The 19,614-nt window shown below is 32.9% G+C and overlaps 1 protein-coding gene across 7 annotated transcripts in view; it reads right to left on the reverse strand.

Annotated features, from left to right (window-relative positions):
- fry (Protein furry) overlaps positions 1 to 19,614 on the reverse strand; it is a 719,047-nt gene that overhangs the window by 684,475 nt on the left and 14,958 nt on the right. For 5 of the 7 annotated variants that reach the window (XM_069813807.1, XM_069813810.1, XM_069813808.1 and 2 more), the window contains exons 4-5: positions 7,115 to 7,297; positions 1,433 to 1,629 (exon numbers count right to left, since the gene is read on the reverse strand). In XM_069813807.1, the coding sequence (XP_069669908.1) occupies positions 1,433 to 1,629; positions 7,115 to 7,297 (380 nt within the window). Of the gene's footprint in view, positions 1 to 1,432; positions 1,630 to 7,114; positions 7,298 to 11,240; positions 11,366 to 19,614 lie in introns of those variants that run through there. The other 2 variants (XM_069813812.1, XM_069813811.1) reach the window with 2 other exon arrangements.

Consider the following 19,614-nt stretch of genomic DNA (forward strand, 5'->3'; position numbering starts at 1 on the left):
GACTTTCTGAATGTCTGGTATTCTTCAATGAAAATAAATCTGAAAAATGTTTATTTGAACGTCTAATGAACTTAGTTTGCAGCATTTGCTGCACAAGCCACTAGTAATCTGTATTTTTGTCTTAGTGGTTATTTCTTTTTCCCAAACTATTGTATTACTTATTTGATGGTATGCTGATGTTGCTTTCTTTACCCTGTTCAGTACTTACAAATTAGAAGACAATAATATAAATTTTCTAGAATAAAATATATAGTTAGTACAATTGCTACACCAAATATTAAAATTAAAAATATTTTCTTTGATCAGCAATAAGTCACTCCCATAAAATTTTCAATACTGTGGGGCACAAGAAAAGATGGCTGACCAACTTCTTTAAATCCTAACAACATCCCACACTAAAAATGCTGGTGCCAATGGTGGACAGGTATTACGTACAAGATGTTATATTACAATAATATAGTGCAGCCGTGGCGAAAAGGCCATGGTGAGCCGAGCCACTGTGTAAGCTGCAACGTGCATAACACCTATGGAGGGAGGCGGACAACCGAAGGGGAAGTTGTTTAGGACGTGTAACGAAGAAAGAAATGAACAAGAAAACATAGGACACATTATCACAACCTAAAGTTAACTGTCTTCAGAATGTCTCTGCGACAAAGTTTCAAAATCAGGAATTATGTCACTTACTGCCAATCATAGTTGATCACGAAGGTATTTGTCTGTCAGTCGTGATCTAAATTTGATTTTTACTATTTTCATTGTTGAAAATAATTTTTCACAAACGTAAGTTACAGCGAACATGGCTTCAACAGAGCAAGCGAAAGAACGAAGCTTCAAATATTTATTTTTTTCCAAAGATTTGAAAAGTTCAATATCTGTCAAGTCCTTACATCTAGCTTTCATTTAACGTCACATTGTAAATCTGTGAGTTTAAATTGAAAATCTAAATGCATTATTCGTACATCTGCTGTAAAAGAATCGAAGTACAGAGATGATAATGATAATAATAATAATAATAATAATAATAATAATAATAATAACAACAACACAACCTTTTAATGTTTCATCAGTAGCATGTAGTAACTTATAATGCCGTTTTATGTTATACAACCGTTTTCCTAGTAATATTTGTGAACAAATCATACATTTAATATTTTCATCATATTGTAAGCAAAAGAATGCATCCTCCCATCCTACTTGAAACTTTCGTTTTTTATAGAGGTACATGGTTTCGAGAGAGATAATGCGACGATACGCCACTTGCAGGTCCGAGACAAATACAAATAGAACGGAGTTTGACTCCATTGAGTAAGAGGGTGGGGGTTGTAGGTAGGAAGCGAGAGAAAAGCACTGCGAGCCACATTGTGCTCGTGAGTCGCATTTTCGCCACGGCTGATATAGTGGATACTAAGCAAACATTATTCAAGCTCCATACCAATGGTTCTGCCATCACAGCTTCCATTTTTTTCTCTGCCTGTACTGTGAAGTCAGCAAAAAGAGTGCGCATAACAAATTCTCCAGGTCTGATATCCATGTCGATATGTACACAAGCTGGATATGGAGAGCGTTCCTTATGTGCACCCCAAGGTAACACAGTGCCTGTTGCACTTCCAGTTTTTGCACTGTCACTCCCTGCAACAAATTTGAAGGCATATTAATAAAAGAACAATAACTTAATGATGATACAAAGAAGGTCAAATATTATCTGGCCTTTTAACACTCACTGTTAATGATAAAATACACATAAAATCGATAAAATATATTAAAGGAGATATACAGTTGTACAAGCACTTCATAAGTTTGTTGAGCTTCTTAGACATGTTTCAGAGAACGCTTCTCCATCTTCAGTGATAACAAATTACATAGACTGCAACGAAAACAATTGCAATTAATAACTTTAATAGTTATTTATCAAATATTAAATTTTAAAAAATTGTGAAAAGAATTTTGAAATGAAATTATCTTGAAACTAGGATACTTTAAATATCTTTTGTTTACTGAAAAAACTAAAATAATGTAAAATATAATTAATTTCTGACTAAACAATTTATGTTATATCTTCTGTGTACACATGTAATAAGTATTGAAAAATGATTATGAGAAACTACAATAATTGTATGATTAATTAAATTAAAAAATATGAAAATTGAAGTGACATATAAAAAGTTAAAAAGTGAAATCTTATAATGTATGTACAATTATCTGACAAAATTGACAAAGACCATTTTTTAAAAAGAAGAATGGAAAAAAATGCAACTTGGATGAATGACTCATCGATGTGGTTTGGATGTTCGAACTATGTTCTTGCTTGGCTTGAAGTAGACTGACAGATGCAATGGGAGGGACAGAAATTACGTTAACTTGCAACTACGTTGGTCTTTTACTGTTCAATTCGGAAGTAATGTATTGGTCAAAGATTAATGTCATTAATAACTGCTTCAAATGCACAGGACCCAAACAAAATTTCAGCACAGTCCTTTAGGTTAAAAGTTTTAAAAATAAGGAAACTTGAAAAGTCGTTCTTCTATGTCCCTGTTGCAGTAATGGTAAAATGTAACAAATTTTCATAAATAAAGTTTGTCTCATAACAAGTTTTTTCGAAAGGTTATTAAGAAAAAGAACACATCATGAAATTCAGAAAATTTCTAATACACAACAGGTAATCGAAATATTAATATGAATTTGAGATGTAGAAAACACACGATATTGAAATAAACACTATGGGGTGTAAGCAAGGAGAATGAAGTACAGCTCCAGAAAAAAAAAATGGCCCACTTGAATTTTCTAAGTTCCACTTCATATGCTCAGTGCTCCAAAGCGTGGTACTTGAAAGTTACTGAAATTCATTTTAGTTCGATTGTTGTCGTAACAAAAAAGGCATTTGAAAACATGCTATGAAAATTGATCTAATCTTGATAGTACATATGAATTGTGCAGTAAAACAGAATAATGGTAAACGAAATTAACCTACATAATTAATTAAAGAAAACTCTATTCTCAACAGTACCTGTACCCTGAGCTTTGTAGTCTGCAAGCAAGAATGCTAGCATAGAGTTATCAGACTGCTTGCAATTAATTGTCATAATCAGGGTTATCATATTGTATCACGTTTGTTTCATAATGATACTTATGCATTAATTTGATCTCATTTTCAGATTAATTTCGTGCTTTCTGCATTAGTTGTGAAATACCTTCCTGTAACACTATTCAAATCATACTGGGTTGAAACCGTTTTTAAATTGTTGTGGTGTAAATCGTATTCTATAAGTAGCTTCAAGAGTTGGGCCTTTTTTTTTTTTTTTTTTGTGACTGTACAGACCTAGAAACAAAATTTGGGCCACCTGAATTTTCCAAGTTTCAGTTATAACATACTACTCAGTAAACACTGAGCATGCACAGTATGTTACTGGACTTGGAAAATAGTCAGACGGCCCAAATTTTGTTTTGTTCATCATCAGAAGTTAGTTCTTTCTCATTAAGTTATGCCGCTAAAATCTCTACCTCAAATAATCACAATCTAAAATTCTGTTAAAAACAGATGATTAGTAGTAGCAGTAATAGTTGCAGCAGTAGCAGTAGTAGTATTTTATTTAAGGACACTTTCAATTGCAGAGGTCATTCAACATAAAAAATAAATCAACCCTGGTAACAGTATAATTATGCACAGATATAATAAGTAGGTCAGAGAAAGCACTTAAAGGAGTTCTCTTAGCTTTGAGAAGGGTTGGAAAAAATACGGGAAACGAAAGAACATCAAGAAAATCAGTCTCCATGCCATTTTGCCCACATGAATAACAGTCTTGGTGGGATTTAATGCAGATCTCCAGCACAGAAAGACAACGCTCTAGCAGTGTGCCCAACTCCCAACATACAAAGTGTTCACTAGAAGACGAGACGTGGCATGTACCTGCAGGCGTCAACTCAGACAAAGCAAACAGCTAGGGGAGAGTCGGGTAGTATCGGACATCGGGTAATATCGGACAGTGAGTTTCTTTCATCTACCACACGATCTACTACAATATGGTGGTAGATGAAAGAAACGCACTGTCCGATACTACCCGATGTCCGATACTACGTGACTTTCCCCTACTAGATTAAACTTTTTTTTCCTTTAATGCAAGTTCATCTACTATATTCCAGAAACAATGCAGTCCAAAGGCTACTATGCGTGTCTGATTTATTCAGTACCAGCTCATAAATCCTGTATCTTTGAATAAGCAATATAGTCCTGTTAATATATAATATTTATAATCAACTCCAAAGAAATATCACATTTTGATCAATTAGCTATCATGTAACTTTGGAAACACTCCTCTAAGACAAAACAGATGAGGGTAAATTGTAATAATAAAAATAAATTGACAGTAAATGATATAGAAATAGAAGAAGTGGATACTTTTCTATACCTGGGAAGTGTGGTTACAAAAACAGGTGGAGCGGAAGAAGATGTGAAAAGACGTATTCGGCTAGCAAATGGAGCATTTGTACAGCTATATCCCATATGGCGGAATAACAACATCTCATTGAAGTCAAAGCTCAGACTGTTTAACACAAATATAAAAACAGTCCTCCTCTATGGTTGTGAAACTTGGAAAATTACGGACGTAATAAATAAAAAGATACAGATGCTCGTCAACAGATGTCTGAGACGTATTCTAAATATAAGATGGCCGGAAATAATAGCAAATGAAGAACTGTGGAGAAGAACTAACCAATCACAAATATGTTACCAAATAAAACAAAGAAAATGGAATTGGATAGGCCACACGCTGAGAAAGCCAGATGAAGCTATTGAGAAGACTGCAATTGATTGGAATCCACAAGGAGTAAGGAAGAGAGGACGGCCTAGAAGAACATGGAAACGATCAATAGAGGAGGAAGTAGAGAGCTGTGGGAAAAGCTGGAAAGAGGTGAAACAGATGGCTGGCGACAGAGTATGCTGGAGGAACTTTACTGCTGCCCTGTTCCACCTAGGAACAACAGGATATAAGAAGAAGAAGAAGAACTTTGGAAACAGTTAAGAAATCGAAAATAAAATAAATGTCAATTACTACGAATAAATAGAACACTACAGAGCAAAACAAAGGAAAAAACACACAAAAATAAAGTTTTATAAAATTGGGCAGTTCCAGTTCTAACATATGGAAGTCAATCGTGGATAATTAAAGATACAAAGAGAAATAAATTACGAGCAGTGGAGATGAGATTTCTTTGTAAAGTAAAAGGACGTACAAGAAATTTGATAAGAAATAACAATATCCACTAAAAATTGACTGTATATAATCTAAATGATAAAATAGATTAATATGAACAAAGTGGAAACAACACTTATCTCGAATGAATAGTGAAAGAATACCAACACTGATACAAAAATAGCGACCTAAAGGCAAAATAAATGTCAAACGTCCCAGGGAAAGGTAGAGTTAAACGAACATAATCAGAAGACAGAACAGGCTTTAATGCCTAAAGGAAAATTACGATAATTATAATGAGGTTCTAAGTATATTCCTTTCTTGCCAAATAGCAAGTAGTACTATGAAATCAGACCATAAGCCGCCTAGATAGATCAGTTCGTACAGCACTAGTTTGCGATGACTTTGGACCCAGATTCAAATCCTGGTAATATCAGAATCGTATTTGTGGTGGACAAAGTCATGGCTCTCGAGTTTTTCTAAGGAGTCTCTCGTTTTCTTCCCAACATTTCATCCTCACTTTCCAGTTCAGTATTCATTATCACCATTACAATAGCATTAATCAAAAATGGCGCTGGTATGATGTGATAATTTGTCTCCCATACAGTTGGCATGAGTACGAGGAAGCATAAAACACAATGTCCACCAAAAGTAATCCATGCCAGAAATGTTCATGGCATACAGTCCACGATCGTATTACTCATTAGCAAAAATGTCCATGCTAGAAATGTTCACTGAATATAATAATAGTTAATTCATTCATTCATTCATTCATTCATAGTTTTCAGGTCTTTCAGAAGCTGTGTTGGAAAGAGTGGATGAAGAAAGAATATGCTGAAACTGATCAGGAAGAGAAAAAGGCTGAGAAGAAACTGCCTACTGAAGAATGCACTGGAAGAAATGGTGAAATGTAAAATGTTCCAAACATTACTTCAAAATAATCCGACCATTCTGGACTACACTTGGTTCACGGACAAGGAGTGGTTTCACCTGTCGAGATACATAAATAATCAAAATTCCCGTATTTGGGCAAGTGAAAACTCCCATATGATACACGAAGAGCCACTTCATTCAGAAAAGATGGGCGTTTGGTGTGCAATATCTCAGCAGCGAATAATTGGTCCCATCTTCTTCAATATAACCATCGCAACAAATGAATACCTTGAAATATTCAATACGTTTGTAAATCAACTCAACATGGGATATTTCCAACAAGACAGTGCGATATGCCACACATCAATCTCCAGCATGACCGAAATTCAGTCCTTTTTCGGCAACCACGTCATTTCGAAAGAGCTTTGTCCGCCACACTCGCCCAACCTGATATCACCTGATTTTTTTTTTTTTTTGTGGGGGCATCTGAAAGGGACAGTTTATAAGAACAAACCACGAACCATAGACGCTTTGAAAGAAAACATCATCACAGAAATCCAGGCAATAAATCCGGACATCCTAGCGAAGACATCCGATAATATGGTCCGGCGAATTCAATCTTGCCTGGATGCAAATGGCGGGCACTTCCAGCATCTGTTATGATGTTACCACATTTCTCGCAGAATGAGGTAAGTCGTCTTTAAATTTCATTGCAATATCTTCATTAGTATTGGAATTACTAAAATAAATTCTGGGTTCAGTAGCAAGTGGGACACACTGTATTACAAAACATAGGCCTAGAGATAAAAATCATTAAAATTTTGATGTGACCAGCATTCAAAAATATAACAGCAAATGAAAAACAACAATGAAATGAACGCAACATTTCAAGTTACATGTCATTTCAAATGAATTAAACAATCTATTATAATGAAATTAAAGCAACATTTAGCTTATATGAAATTTAAAATGATTTAATCTTAATTTATAACATATTTAAAATGATTTTAAAATAACAAAGGCCTCGCAGAGCAATAGTTGAGATGGATCACCTGATGCAGCTGAGGTGGATGCTGTGGTATCAACATCAGAGCCTGTTACCCTGCTCACTTCCGCAACTTGTCCCGTTGAATTGCGGTCAGCAGCATCCAACAGGGCACTGGTATTGAGTTCATGGGTCACCAAGTCAGTCTCAGGGGTTATTCCAGGTACTGCAGACCCACCCTCAGAAGCTTCTGGAAGGTTATCATGCAAACTACAGGTTAACACAATTATTACGGATATTTTTCTTAAGCAGGTACAAGTTCCAACATATAAAGCATTGCATTAATTTCAGTTCGTTGCAATTTCTGTATCCTTAGCTGACCACACACACACTGGAGTAGTTCCCACTAAATATTCCAGAGATCAATGGGGTGCTGGCCTAGGGACAAGTGGGGTTGCCTGCTCGAAACCTGGGCACACAGAGAACCTTAGTGTGATCAGCCGGTGGAGTTTGGGAATGCGTCACCAGAGGGTCAGAGCAATAGATCTTAACAGGTCGCAGTGCTGGACCATAGTGCCTCCCTCCGTTAAATTCAATTCAATTCATTACCATTTAGACAATTTATATCGTTTACTTCCTGTATATTGTATTTTATGACTTTAACTAGCCGTACCCGTGCGCTCCGCTGCACCTGTTAGAAATAAATATAAAGTAATTACATAATTAAAATAGGACGTTTGATCCAGGGAACATTCGTGTTTGTTAGAAGGATAAATCGTTTAATATGTTACTTAATTGAAATTGTATTTAAATAATTAAAATGCGATCATTTTGATCCAGAGAGCACTCATTTGGTGCAATGACAATTCCTTTAACATGTTTCTTATTTGTTATTACATGCAACCATAGTTTAATGAAGACTGACATATCTTTTAGTTTTAATGTGTAAACTTTATATTCCTTACTATAGGTTTCCACTGAATTATGGTAATAACTTAATTTTAATCATTGTTTTCTACGTCTTCAGTAAATAGCGCTTGGCCCACTATGGTTCTGAACCCTTCAAATAATTTAAATAGTTATACAGCATAAACAGTGATATGTAATTATATTTCTTTCTTTCGAAAATGTAAGAATTCACGATCTCCTATGTACCATTGTCATGGAATGAATAAATGTGCTTTTTCTTCCTACTCAAAAATTTTATATTTTGCACATAGGAATTACTGCAGGAACAACAACGCTACAATCTGAGGCGGCGGTGAAAATGTATTGTATTGTTATTTTAAAAGTCTTGTATATCCTTAAATATCAGTCCTATCAAAATTTTGCATAGACTAAAACTTATCGGAAATCATTTTTAAAGAAATTTTTGTTATGTAACATTTTTTACAAAAATCAATAATAAGCGAGATATTTCGATTTATTTAATTCAGGCCTCCTTATAACTCCCCTTTTAAATAAAGTATTTTGAATGCCATATAGCCTAAAATCTAAGTTACAACGAACTTAATTTATATTCCAATTTTCATATAAATCGGTTCAGCCATTATTGCGTGAAAAGGTAACAACATCCAGACAGACATACAAACAAAAATTTCAAAAAAGCGATTTTCGGTTTCAGGGTGGTTAATTATATATGTTAGGACCAATTATTTTTGGAAAATCGAAAATTACCAGAAAAATTTCGGCTACAAATTTATTATTAGTATAGATTCAAGAATAGATGTTTCACGCAATTATTGGGATTTTCTTAAATCCCTTGTCAATTTTTATTTATAAATGTATCAATAATACCTATCATTAACGAACAGAGAAACACCCTTCAGCTTTGCTTGCATTATAGTATTATTCTCATTAATTCATTAAATTTCAGACACAATTTATTAGGAACTTTATTTCTATATTCTTAATAACAGGATTATATTTGAATATCTGAAGCAATAAAATCATCAAATGAAATGTTTAGGTCTAAATTCATAACAAAATCTCAACAGTAACGTGTCTAGAATGCTGTACACTTTGTACACACAATACTGTTGTTAAGACCTGAAATATGACTAAGATACAATTTTGCATTATCATTTTTTGTGAAACGTTAAAGCAACGCTTTCAGGAATGTTTGTCCAAACATTTTCGTCCAATACAACATTTCGTCCAAATTTCTATGACCAACACATTTAAGTTCAGTGGAATAAGTCCCTAGCATTTTCGTCCAAGAGTAAATTTCGTCCAGAAATTTTTTAGTCCACAAAAATTTAGTCCAATATACATATTGTTCAATCGTGATTGATTTTGGATATTCAGATACTAGAAGTACATTTTAAACAGATGCTAACAATAAAATACCAAATAATGGAGAACTCAAAAATGGACAGGTGTTGCTAAGGAAATGGATACATTACTTTTACTTAATATTATCAGGTATGGATCCCAAAGTAATTACTTCAAAAAGAAACAAACCACTGCTCATACAAGACGGTTACTATTATCAACACCAGGATAGGCATATATTGGTGATGTGAGAATCGGTCAATCTGTAATGCAACCTGTAATGAAATTACACAGCTACCCGCAGAACCCCGAAGATGGAAATTAAAGAAGGAACTAACAATTTCTAATGTTTTATTTCAATGATACTTTTTTTTTTGTAACAAACACAGCTACGAAAATTTCAAGTAAATAAATTTGGACTAAATCAGGTAAGGACAAAAAATATATACAACGAAATTTCTCATAATACTAAAATGACATGGACAAAAGATTTGTGGACTAAATTTGATGCAGGACAAACATATAATTGGACAAATGTAAAATTAGGACCAAATTACGAATGGACGAAAACGTAAAAATATATTCTTATTACAAAAAAGAGCCATTAGAATAATAGTTGGAGCAAAGGCTAGAGAATCATGTAGATTATTTTTAAAAAAATTAGAGACTCTAACCTTAACAAATCAATACATATACTCTACAATAAATTTCCTCTTACGTAATAAAGAAAATTTTCCAACTAACTCAGCCATACATAGTATCAATACCCACAGAAGGAATGATTTTCATACGCCATCATCAAATTTATCATGCTTTCAAAAGGGAGTACGTTACATGGCTATAAAAATTTTCAATAGTCTTCCTGAAGACATTAAGAATCATAGCCAAAACCCTGCATTATTTAAGGTAAAACTAAAAAATTACTTAATATCTCACACATTCTATTCTGTAGATGAATTCTTGACATTTCACAGTACTGTGTAAATATTATAATAATATTAAATGGTAAACATATTACACTGTATAAAATATTATTGTTATTAAGGTATTACATATTTCATATTTGCATTTTATATGTATTGCATTTTATTGTTAAACGTAAGAATTGGACATGTTCTTTATTCTATGCTATAAAGCAAATGTAAGAATATTACGGAACGAATAAATCTACCTACCTACCTACCCACCTACCTACCTACCTACCTATCTATCTATAATGGACTAACATTCTGTTAACCGTGGCAACAATAGTAGCAACGTGACAGTAGTAGTATAAACAGTGTATCAGTAATAAAGCATTAATCTATTTATAATATTTTCACACTAAAGACCCACAAAACCAAAAACAAACTTCTAATTTATGAAAACTCATTCACAGAGAACTTTATGATATGAGCGAAGCTACATCTTACTATAAGGGGGAGGGAGCAACACTTACAGTAATTTTATTTTAATAGATAAATACTTTTTTTTTAATGTAAAAGTCTACTTTTTTCGTGTTCCAACAACACGAAAGTAAAATATCTACTCACATAATCATCTCTCTGAGTGTTTAATTCAATGTACTTTCCACAATGTTTCTTCAATGTTGCACTTATTCAGAGAAAAAAATTAAGGGCCAAGGATGATATTTTATTTTTGATTACGATTATTATTAAAGAAAATACAAATAAAATAAACTGCTATCATACGAAGTACAGTATGAATATTGTACTATGTTCAATAAAAGACTACAATGTAACGAACCATCAATATGACCGTTTCAGTGGTGGTGGTGGTGGTGGTGGTGGTGGTGGTAACAGTAATACAGTAACAGCAGTAGTAGTATTAAAACAATAATAATAATAATAATAATAATAATAATAATAATAATAATAATAATAATAATAATAATATAGACAATGCAAACCACAATTCACCTGTCACAATCCAAGTTCACACGAAAATGACAATATAGCGTGTGAGGTGCAAATGAGTAAGCGAAACATCACTACACCTGGTGCTCTATCTGTTTATACTGATAACACACAGCCTATATTTTACTTCAGTACAGCTCACTTAGATAAACGCACTCGAACTCGTTTGCTATTTAAGTTTGTCATTCTAATCTAATCAGCTATTCCAACCCCGCTGAAACATTAATCTCACAGTCACTTCTCCACGTATACGTGAATATTAATCGTTCATTTACCAAATTACATTCAATAGTGAGTGATAATTAAGATCCAAGTGAGATCAACAAGCATGGTAAAAAAACAGCATTCCATTGTGTCTTCAAGAGTAAAAAGTAACAAAGAGATTCATTATCAGTTGCTACTACTAATCTTGAAAGGTTATTATTGTTATTGTTGTTGTTCTTATTATTATTATTATTATTATTATCATTATTAATTATTCCTTCCTTCCTTATGGCTTGAGGTTCATTCCTGCCCTCACATAAGCCCGCCATCGGTTCCTATTCTGGACAAGATTAATCCAGTCCCTATCAACATATCCCATCGCCCTCAAATCCATTTTAATATTATCTTCCCATCTACATCTCGGCCTCCCCAAAGGTCTTTTATTATTATTATTATTATTATTATTATTATTATTATTATTATTATTATTATTATTATTATTATTATTATTAGGGCTAGGATTTTGATGAAATTGCATCTTTTTTCTAGTAAGCCAGAAACATAGCTACTTTAGTATTCATATGTTATGTGATAAACTGAGTGTTTTAAGACATATTTGTTAGGGCATTTTTTTGCATTTTTTGCCTGTTTCAACCCATAAGAGCATCATTTGTTTTATTCGGTCAGTTTTTAGGCATTTTCATTTAATTTTGGCTATAAATCCCTATTATTAATGTAAAATAATGTTTATTTCCTTTGATTTTTCTTTACATATTTTGTCCATTAATACCCATTATTTTGTAGTATAATATTTTAATCGTTTTTCTACACAAATATTGCCATTTTAACGTAGTACACCCCATGTAATGGATCACTCCAACCACCCCTTCAATGTAAACTCTATACCTGCTAATTCTGAACAAGAGTGGCCTTGTGGTAGACAACATGAAAACTATAAGTAAAGTAAATCCATGGCGCTACAGCTCATGAAGGGTCAAGACCGACCAGCTGACTGCTGACCTCACGTCCACATGTCAAAGCAGAGGTGAAGGATCATACATGGAAACTACATCAGGTAAAATAATTAAAGTGTACTACTTAGAAAAAAATATGTAAAATTTAATTTAATTACTAGTCTAAATATTAAGTAGTACAAAACCTGTTGTTGCATTTTTAACACAGTTGTTTACTTAAGTAGTTTAATATAATATAATAAAATATTGATTTGTGGTGTCAGTGATATAATTTATTTATCTTAGGTTATGATATATGATATATATATATATATATATATATATATATATATATATATATCAATTTTGTAAGGCTTTCAACCAATAAATGTAATCAGCAAGTTTTTCCTAGTAAGCCAATTATGTAAGATCAATTTTTAGGGTATTTTTAAGGGCATTTTTTAAAGATTTTTAGTTCATAAATGCATTGTTTTTAGGACATTTTTTCATGATTTATAGGTTATCAAAATCCTAGCCCTATTATTATTATTATTATTATTATTATTATTATTATTATTATTATTATTATTATTATTATTATTAAACATGTAACAATCATAAAATCATAATTAATAATTCGTAAGTGTACACTTCTATAGGCTTTTGCTCTGAGATAGAAATGTTTTACGTGATAGTCTAAATGTCTAATCGTCTAATGTTACTACCAGGGAACGGATTTATATGGACTAAAAATATATGAAATATGTAAATATATATGTAGTTATTTTTACCAAAATATGGAATTAAATATGGATTTTTACCAAAATATGGAATTAAATATGGACTTAAAATTATAAAAAAATGACTATGTACGTTAAATATTGGTACATTTTAATCAAACTAAACAAAAAATATAATGGACGTACCTTATCTTCCAATGTAGTTTCAACAAAACACAATTTTTATTGTCTGTTACCATAACAATAGGTTACAAACATTTCTTTCAAGTGCTGAAAAGTGAATCTTCTTCTATTGTCTCTGAGGATAGATTTATACTGACTAAAAGAGCGTTCGACGTCACAAGAAGTAACTGGTACATAATTCAATTTCACAATGTCTGCTGGGGATAAGTCCAAGTTAATCTTCACTGTTGATTCACCACTCATCACAGCAACAACCTTTTGTAGTTCTTCATATCCAGGGTTTTTTGAAAGTACAGTGTCCACCTTAGCTCTTACTGCATCTGCAACTTTACCTCTACCACGATTCAGTTGTTCCACAGTACTATTTATAATTTCAAAACTTTCAGATAGTGAAAGGTGCCTATTTTGGAGACTTTTGAGCGTTTTTATGATGCATGAAAATGTATGCTGAATGTGAGCTAAGTCATTCTTCACACTTATGTCACAGGTAACTGTTTTCGCAGTATCAATTGAGACTGCATCTTCAGAGTCCAATGCAAGGAGAACATTGTTAATAGAGTCTATATGTTCGGCATAATATTCAACTGCTTCTAGCCATGTACCCCATCTAGTTAAAATTGGCTTTGGTGGCAATGGAATTTCAGGGTACATTTCTTTCAACACGTTAACTCTACTGGGAGCTTTGAGAAATACTTTTTTCACTGATGAAATCAACAAATCTACTTTAGGGAAATTGTCTCTGACCACTTCTGCCACACGATGAAATGCATGCGCCACACAAGTAAAATGAGTCAATTTAGGATATACAACAGATAATGCTTGTCCAGCTTTGACCATATAAGGGGCAGCATCGCTAATAAAGAATAACACATTATCGTACATAATACCCTTTGGCCACAGGATACCCATAGCTTCGTTGAACAGTTTAACTATAGTTTTGTTATTGCACTTTTCTAGAACATCACAATGTAAAAGAATTCGTTCAGAATATTGTTCACTTAACAAACCGATAACTACATTACCAACAAGTCTACCTTCTTTGTCGGGAGTCTCATCAATGGAAACCCAAATTGAACTATCTTTAATTTCATCTCTTATCTTCTGTATTGTCTCATCGTAGATGGATGGAGCATACGTCTTCCTAAGTGTTGACTCATCCGGGATTGTATGTTGAGTATATTTTTCAAGGAATTCCCTGAAGACCTTATTCTTTAGTTTGTAGAGAGGAATATCAGCAGAGATGAGAGAACGGCACAGGTCGATGTTAAACTCAGATCTTACATTCGATGTTGTTGGTTGTGTTAAAAACAATTGTCTCTGCTTGGAATTTAGTTGTTTGTTGGCCTGATGTTTACTAGTTGTAATGTGTTGTTGCACCAGGAACTTTTGTGTAGATGATACTGCACACTGACACAAATTACAAAATAATATTTTATTGTCAGTTGATAAACCATCTTCTTTAAATTCTGAAATGTAACTTGTTAGTTTTGATTTTAAATTGACTGAATGACGTACTTTTGGCATATTTACCGTCTTTATAGTATGATTTACAAAACTGAACCTATGTGTACTCTGACTGGCATTTAACTGTTGAGCTGCACAACTGAAGTCTGTTAAAAATTTTAAATTAAATTAATACAGTTTTGTAACTTACTTTCCCATTGTTGATAGGACTGCTAATTTTCAAATAACGCTGATGTTAAAGGGATTACTGAACATGTGTTTAAATCTCTATTGTTGAAATGTATTTTTAAAAGTTAATGGAATTTTGTTTTGTTTTATTGTTAAACCTAATATAATATGGACTGTTTTATATGAAATATGGAAAATATATGGAAATTAACGAAAATATGTACTAAACTCTAAAATATGGAAAAATATGGAAAATAAAAGTAGGATTTTTCAACCCTACACATTGTGAAACATAAAGATAATGCAAAATATAAATTATATTAGCTTTATAAGTAAATATGTATTTACATATAAATCCTTTCCCTGGTTACTACTTATGGATAGATGGATGGTTGGTTGGTTGGTAAGATGTACAATAGTTACTAATTATTCTTTACGTGTTTAATTTGTTATGACTAGAGAGAAGACTTCGGTGGTGAAACCTATAATTGTTTGTACGATTATTTGCTATATTATTCACATTTCTTATTGTATTCCTTAATTCTCGTAATACTAATTCTGATTTCATCATTGTCATCGTCGTCATCATCACCATTACCACCATATTTCATTTTAACCATCAATTCATCAGGTTCAGTAATGGTTTTCTAGTCAGTTATTTAATGATGTTGTATCAACTACTAGGTTATTTGGAGTCCACGTAATTGCTGATAGCGAGATGGTATTCGGTAAGATGATGCAGAGGATTCGCCATATGATTAACTGACATTCGCCCTACAGTTGAGGAAACCTCGGAAAACCCCAACCAAGTAATCAACCCAAGCAGGAATCGAACTCACACCCGAGCACAACTCCAGATTAGCAGGTACACGCACCTACCATGTGAGTTATGTCAATGGCTTTAGTAATGGTTTAAGCAGGAGGGCTGGCAGCCCAAATCCATAAAAAAAAAAAAACAAAATCAAATATTTTTTTCGCATTGTTAAAAGTAAACATTTCGTTGAAAGGAGTAAACTAAGATGGAAACTTCACTTAAATGAATTTAAATTCTTATGATAACGATTATATGCAAAACATTTTCCAGGAAACAGGTTTCGCTCAGGTAAATGCTGCTGGTTACAAATTGAACGTGATTGCCAAGGAAATAGTATGTACATTTCCCCTCGACCGAGCCTTAGAAGGTTTTGTGTTGCGTAGTATGGACAGGTAACAAAGACTGAAGGAACATTAAGGTTAAAGCATTAGAACAAAGTTGACTTCCATTCAGATCAATGTAACAGCAATGCTGTACACATTAAAACAGCGAATCTTAGTTTATGGTACGTATATTACAAAGAAATCGTATAGATTTGCATTTAGATTGGCAACAGGCCATGATTGTTTGGCCAAACACCTGCATAGAATTGGAATATATCAGTCCCCTAACTGTCCATTGTGCAACTCAAACCAAGAAATGGATTCGGAACACCTCAAAATCTGTGCTTCAGTGGCTGGTCATGATAATATCTTTGAAAAATATTGGAGTGCAAGAGGCCAAATGACTTTATTGTCAAACGCCTGGCATTAGAAAACAACAACAACATATTAGTCTGTGAAAAGATTTATTAAATCTACATACTTAGACTTCAACAAACAAAATTTGATAACACAATCTCAAGGGGAAAAATGGAACTCTCTGCATCATAATCCACAGTTAATTCCCGATTTACCACGAAAATCGTCTGTAGCTGCATTTAGATTGGCAACAGGCCATGATTGTTTGGCAAACACCTGCATAGAATTGGAATATATCAGTCCCCTAACTGCCCATTATGCAAATCAAACCAAGAAATGGATTCGGAACACCTCAAAATCTATGCTTCAGTGGCTGACCATGATAATATCTTTGAAAAATATTGGAGTGCAAGAGGTCAAATGACTTTATTGTCAAACGCCTGGCATTAGAAAATAACAACATATTTATACGACAATATCGGCGTTCAAAAGACGTCTGACTCAACAATCCAGAATTTAGAGAGGAATTCACTTTTGAATTAAAAAAATAAGCTGCATAAATCGCGTTCTAACTAAAGAAAAACTCAATTACAAAGGCAATAGGCTGAAACAGTCTCCTATGAAACTGTTAAGAAAGTTAGCACAACAGACAACTGTATCCAAGACATCAGCTTGGAAGCAACGAAATTGTTAAAATTAAAGCCTTATGCAATAAAACCGTTCATAAATTGAATGAAATGGACCATGTGCCTAGGGTTCAACTCAATTGACAGAGACAATATCCAGCGTGTGTTTAGAAACCTTTTCAAAAGATTAGAGAGGATGGTCGACAATTCTAGCACATATTAGAAGGTAATGTAGCGTATAAGTCGTGAAATTTTATTTCTGAAATTTGACACAATGAAACAGCACAAGGTAGGCTGTTACTTGAACCTGTCACTTTTTCAATGGTGTTGTACTAATTGCAATCTATTTCCAGGCTACATCTGTTATTAACGTTGTCGTCCTCATCATGATCATCATGTTTTAGCACCGGTATGAGCAGGTAGGCTAGTGAACCCAGAGCTACACAAGAAGTATGAAATATTTTTTGGTGGTGATAATATTCTTACTTGGTTTATTAATGAATAAGTAATTTGAAGTGCAAGTCTTTAACCTTGAGCTGAGGAGAGCCAAAATATTTTTCCTAGAACAGCGGCTAACCAAACTTGTTTCCTCCTATACAGAACAAGTGTCATGAAGTGACACACTTTGTCATATTATGTTCTACGAGTTTCGCAATAATAGAGTTGATTTATCATTCTGAGAATGATATTAGTGTTCATAGTCCTCTCTTGAATTATTATTTAAAAGGCAAACTAAACTATTTAACTTGCACTCAAACAATGAATATTCGTATCCTAAATTGTGCTTGTAGGACAGTCCTTAAAATCTCAAGAATAAAATCTTTGACTTCATTTCTACTTTAACAGTTGAAGAAGATATACGTAATTAATAATTCTGCATATATTAACACAAAATATTTGGATGTACCAGTAATATATTGCAATCATATATCCAATAATATTTTTCTAATTACAAACACCACCATTTAAAAGTTAAAATAAATTACATCTTGCTTGTGGTTCACTCACTCTTAACACATTGTTTTAAAAATAAATGACATTCTATTCCGCTACTTTTGAAGTTACACTAAAAGAAAGGTAACATTAAATGTCTTGGAAATGATTATCAATGCTCTGATAATGTTCGAAGAAATCGCGTTAATTTCGAGAAAAATATGTAGCAGTATGACAATATTACAAATCACTCGAATTCAGATGGTGGCACCTACTGAGGAGAGTTCAGTGCACCACTCTTCCTGTTGAAATAATTCAGTATATTTACTTTATTTTCGCTTGCTTAAATTCAAGTGTTCTCAATGCATGATTTGTCATTTCCAATCTCGTTTTCATTTGTTTTTATTTGTCATACCAAGCACCTTCATAATTCAGTCTGCAAGCTGCCACTGAGTAATAAATTAACGTTAATTACTACATCAAGTAATTTCAAGAATTATTAAATTATCTACTTAATATGCAATAATTCGTCTTTATGATCACTTACAATCAAAGTGACGTAAATGATTTCTTATATGGTAAGTTTCTGTGCACACTGAAACATTAATTATGAAGAACGTGTAACTTCAGATGCTAACTTTAATCAAATACTCATAGCAGTCAGTTCTCACAAGGCCTTTTAAGGAAAGTAACTCAATAGAAGAAGCCTTTGCTCGTGTATAAGTAAGCCTTCTTATCCCATTACATGATTTAATAACGACGTCATGCTTCACTGTGTGAAGTTTCCATTTTCATAAATGAGTTAACAGAATCTCATAAACATTATTTCTTGCAGGTAACTTATTTATTTACGTGCAAATTCTTCCTTTCTTTTCAGCATTTACTGATATTAGTCAATGGATAAAATTATTGTTTCAATAAGTCAGATATTTAAAAACGTACATGTCCGAAGCCGTGTATGAAATAGATAAAGTGATGATTCCCAAACTTTCATGTTCACAGCATACCTCTCAAAAATATTAGGAACTTCTGGCACTCATGATTGATTTCTATTTTAATCTATTTATATTTTCTTTCCTATTTTCCTTTCAAACTTCATTTTTTTTTTATTTTTAAAACATAAATTTATGTAACATGCGAGTTTATCAAGATTACCCATCACAGAAAGTTTTTCAGTTAATAAAGGAAATTTTATTTATAGTGACCATACACGTAAGGATTTTAAGCAAACATAATGCAGTACTGTAGTTAGCCTACGCAAAAAAAAAAAAAAAATGCTATTGACAATCAAACTAGTATCCTTAGCATTTAATAATTTATTCTGCAAAAGTTAAAATGTAAAAATCAGTAAAAAAACAAGTGAAATTTGTGATCAACATTTTTTATGGTTTCGGACTTTGAATATAAATTACTTTGCCTAAGTAGGAGTATAATGTACTTCAATCTCTACTTTTAACATAGAAATATATGCATTATAAATTCTTTACTTACTTACTTACAAATGGCTTTTAAGGAACCCGAAGGTTCATTGCCGCCCTCACATAAGCCCGCCATCGGTCCCTATCCTGTGCAAGATTAATCCAGTCTCTATCATCATACCCCACCTCCCTCA

Source organism: Periplaneta americana, chromosome 16 (assembly GCF_040183065.1).
Source record: "Periplaneta americana isolate PAMFEO1 chromosome 16, P.americana_PAMFEO1_priV1, whole genome shotgun sequence".
Lineage (NCBI taxonomy): Eukaryota > Metazoa > Arthropoda > Insecta > Blattodea > Blattidae > Periplaneta > Periplaneta americana.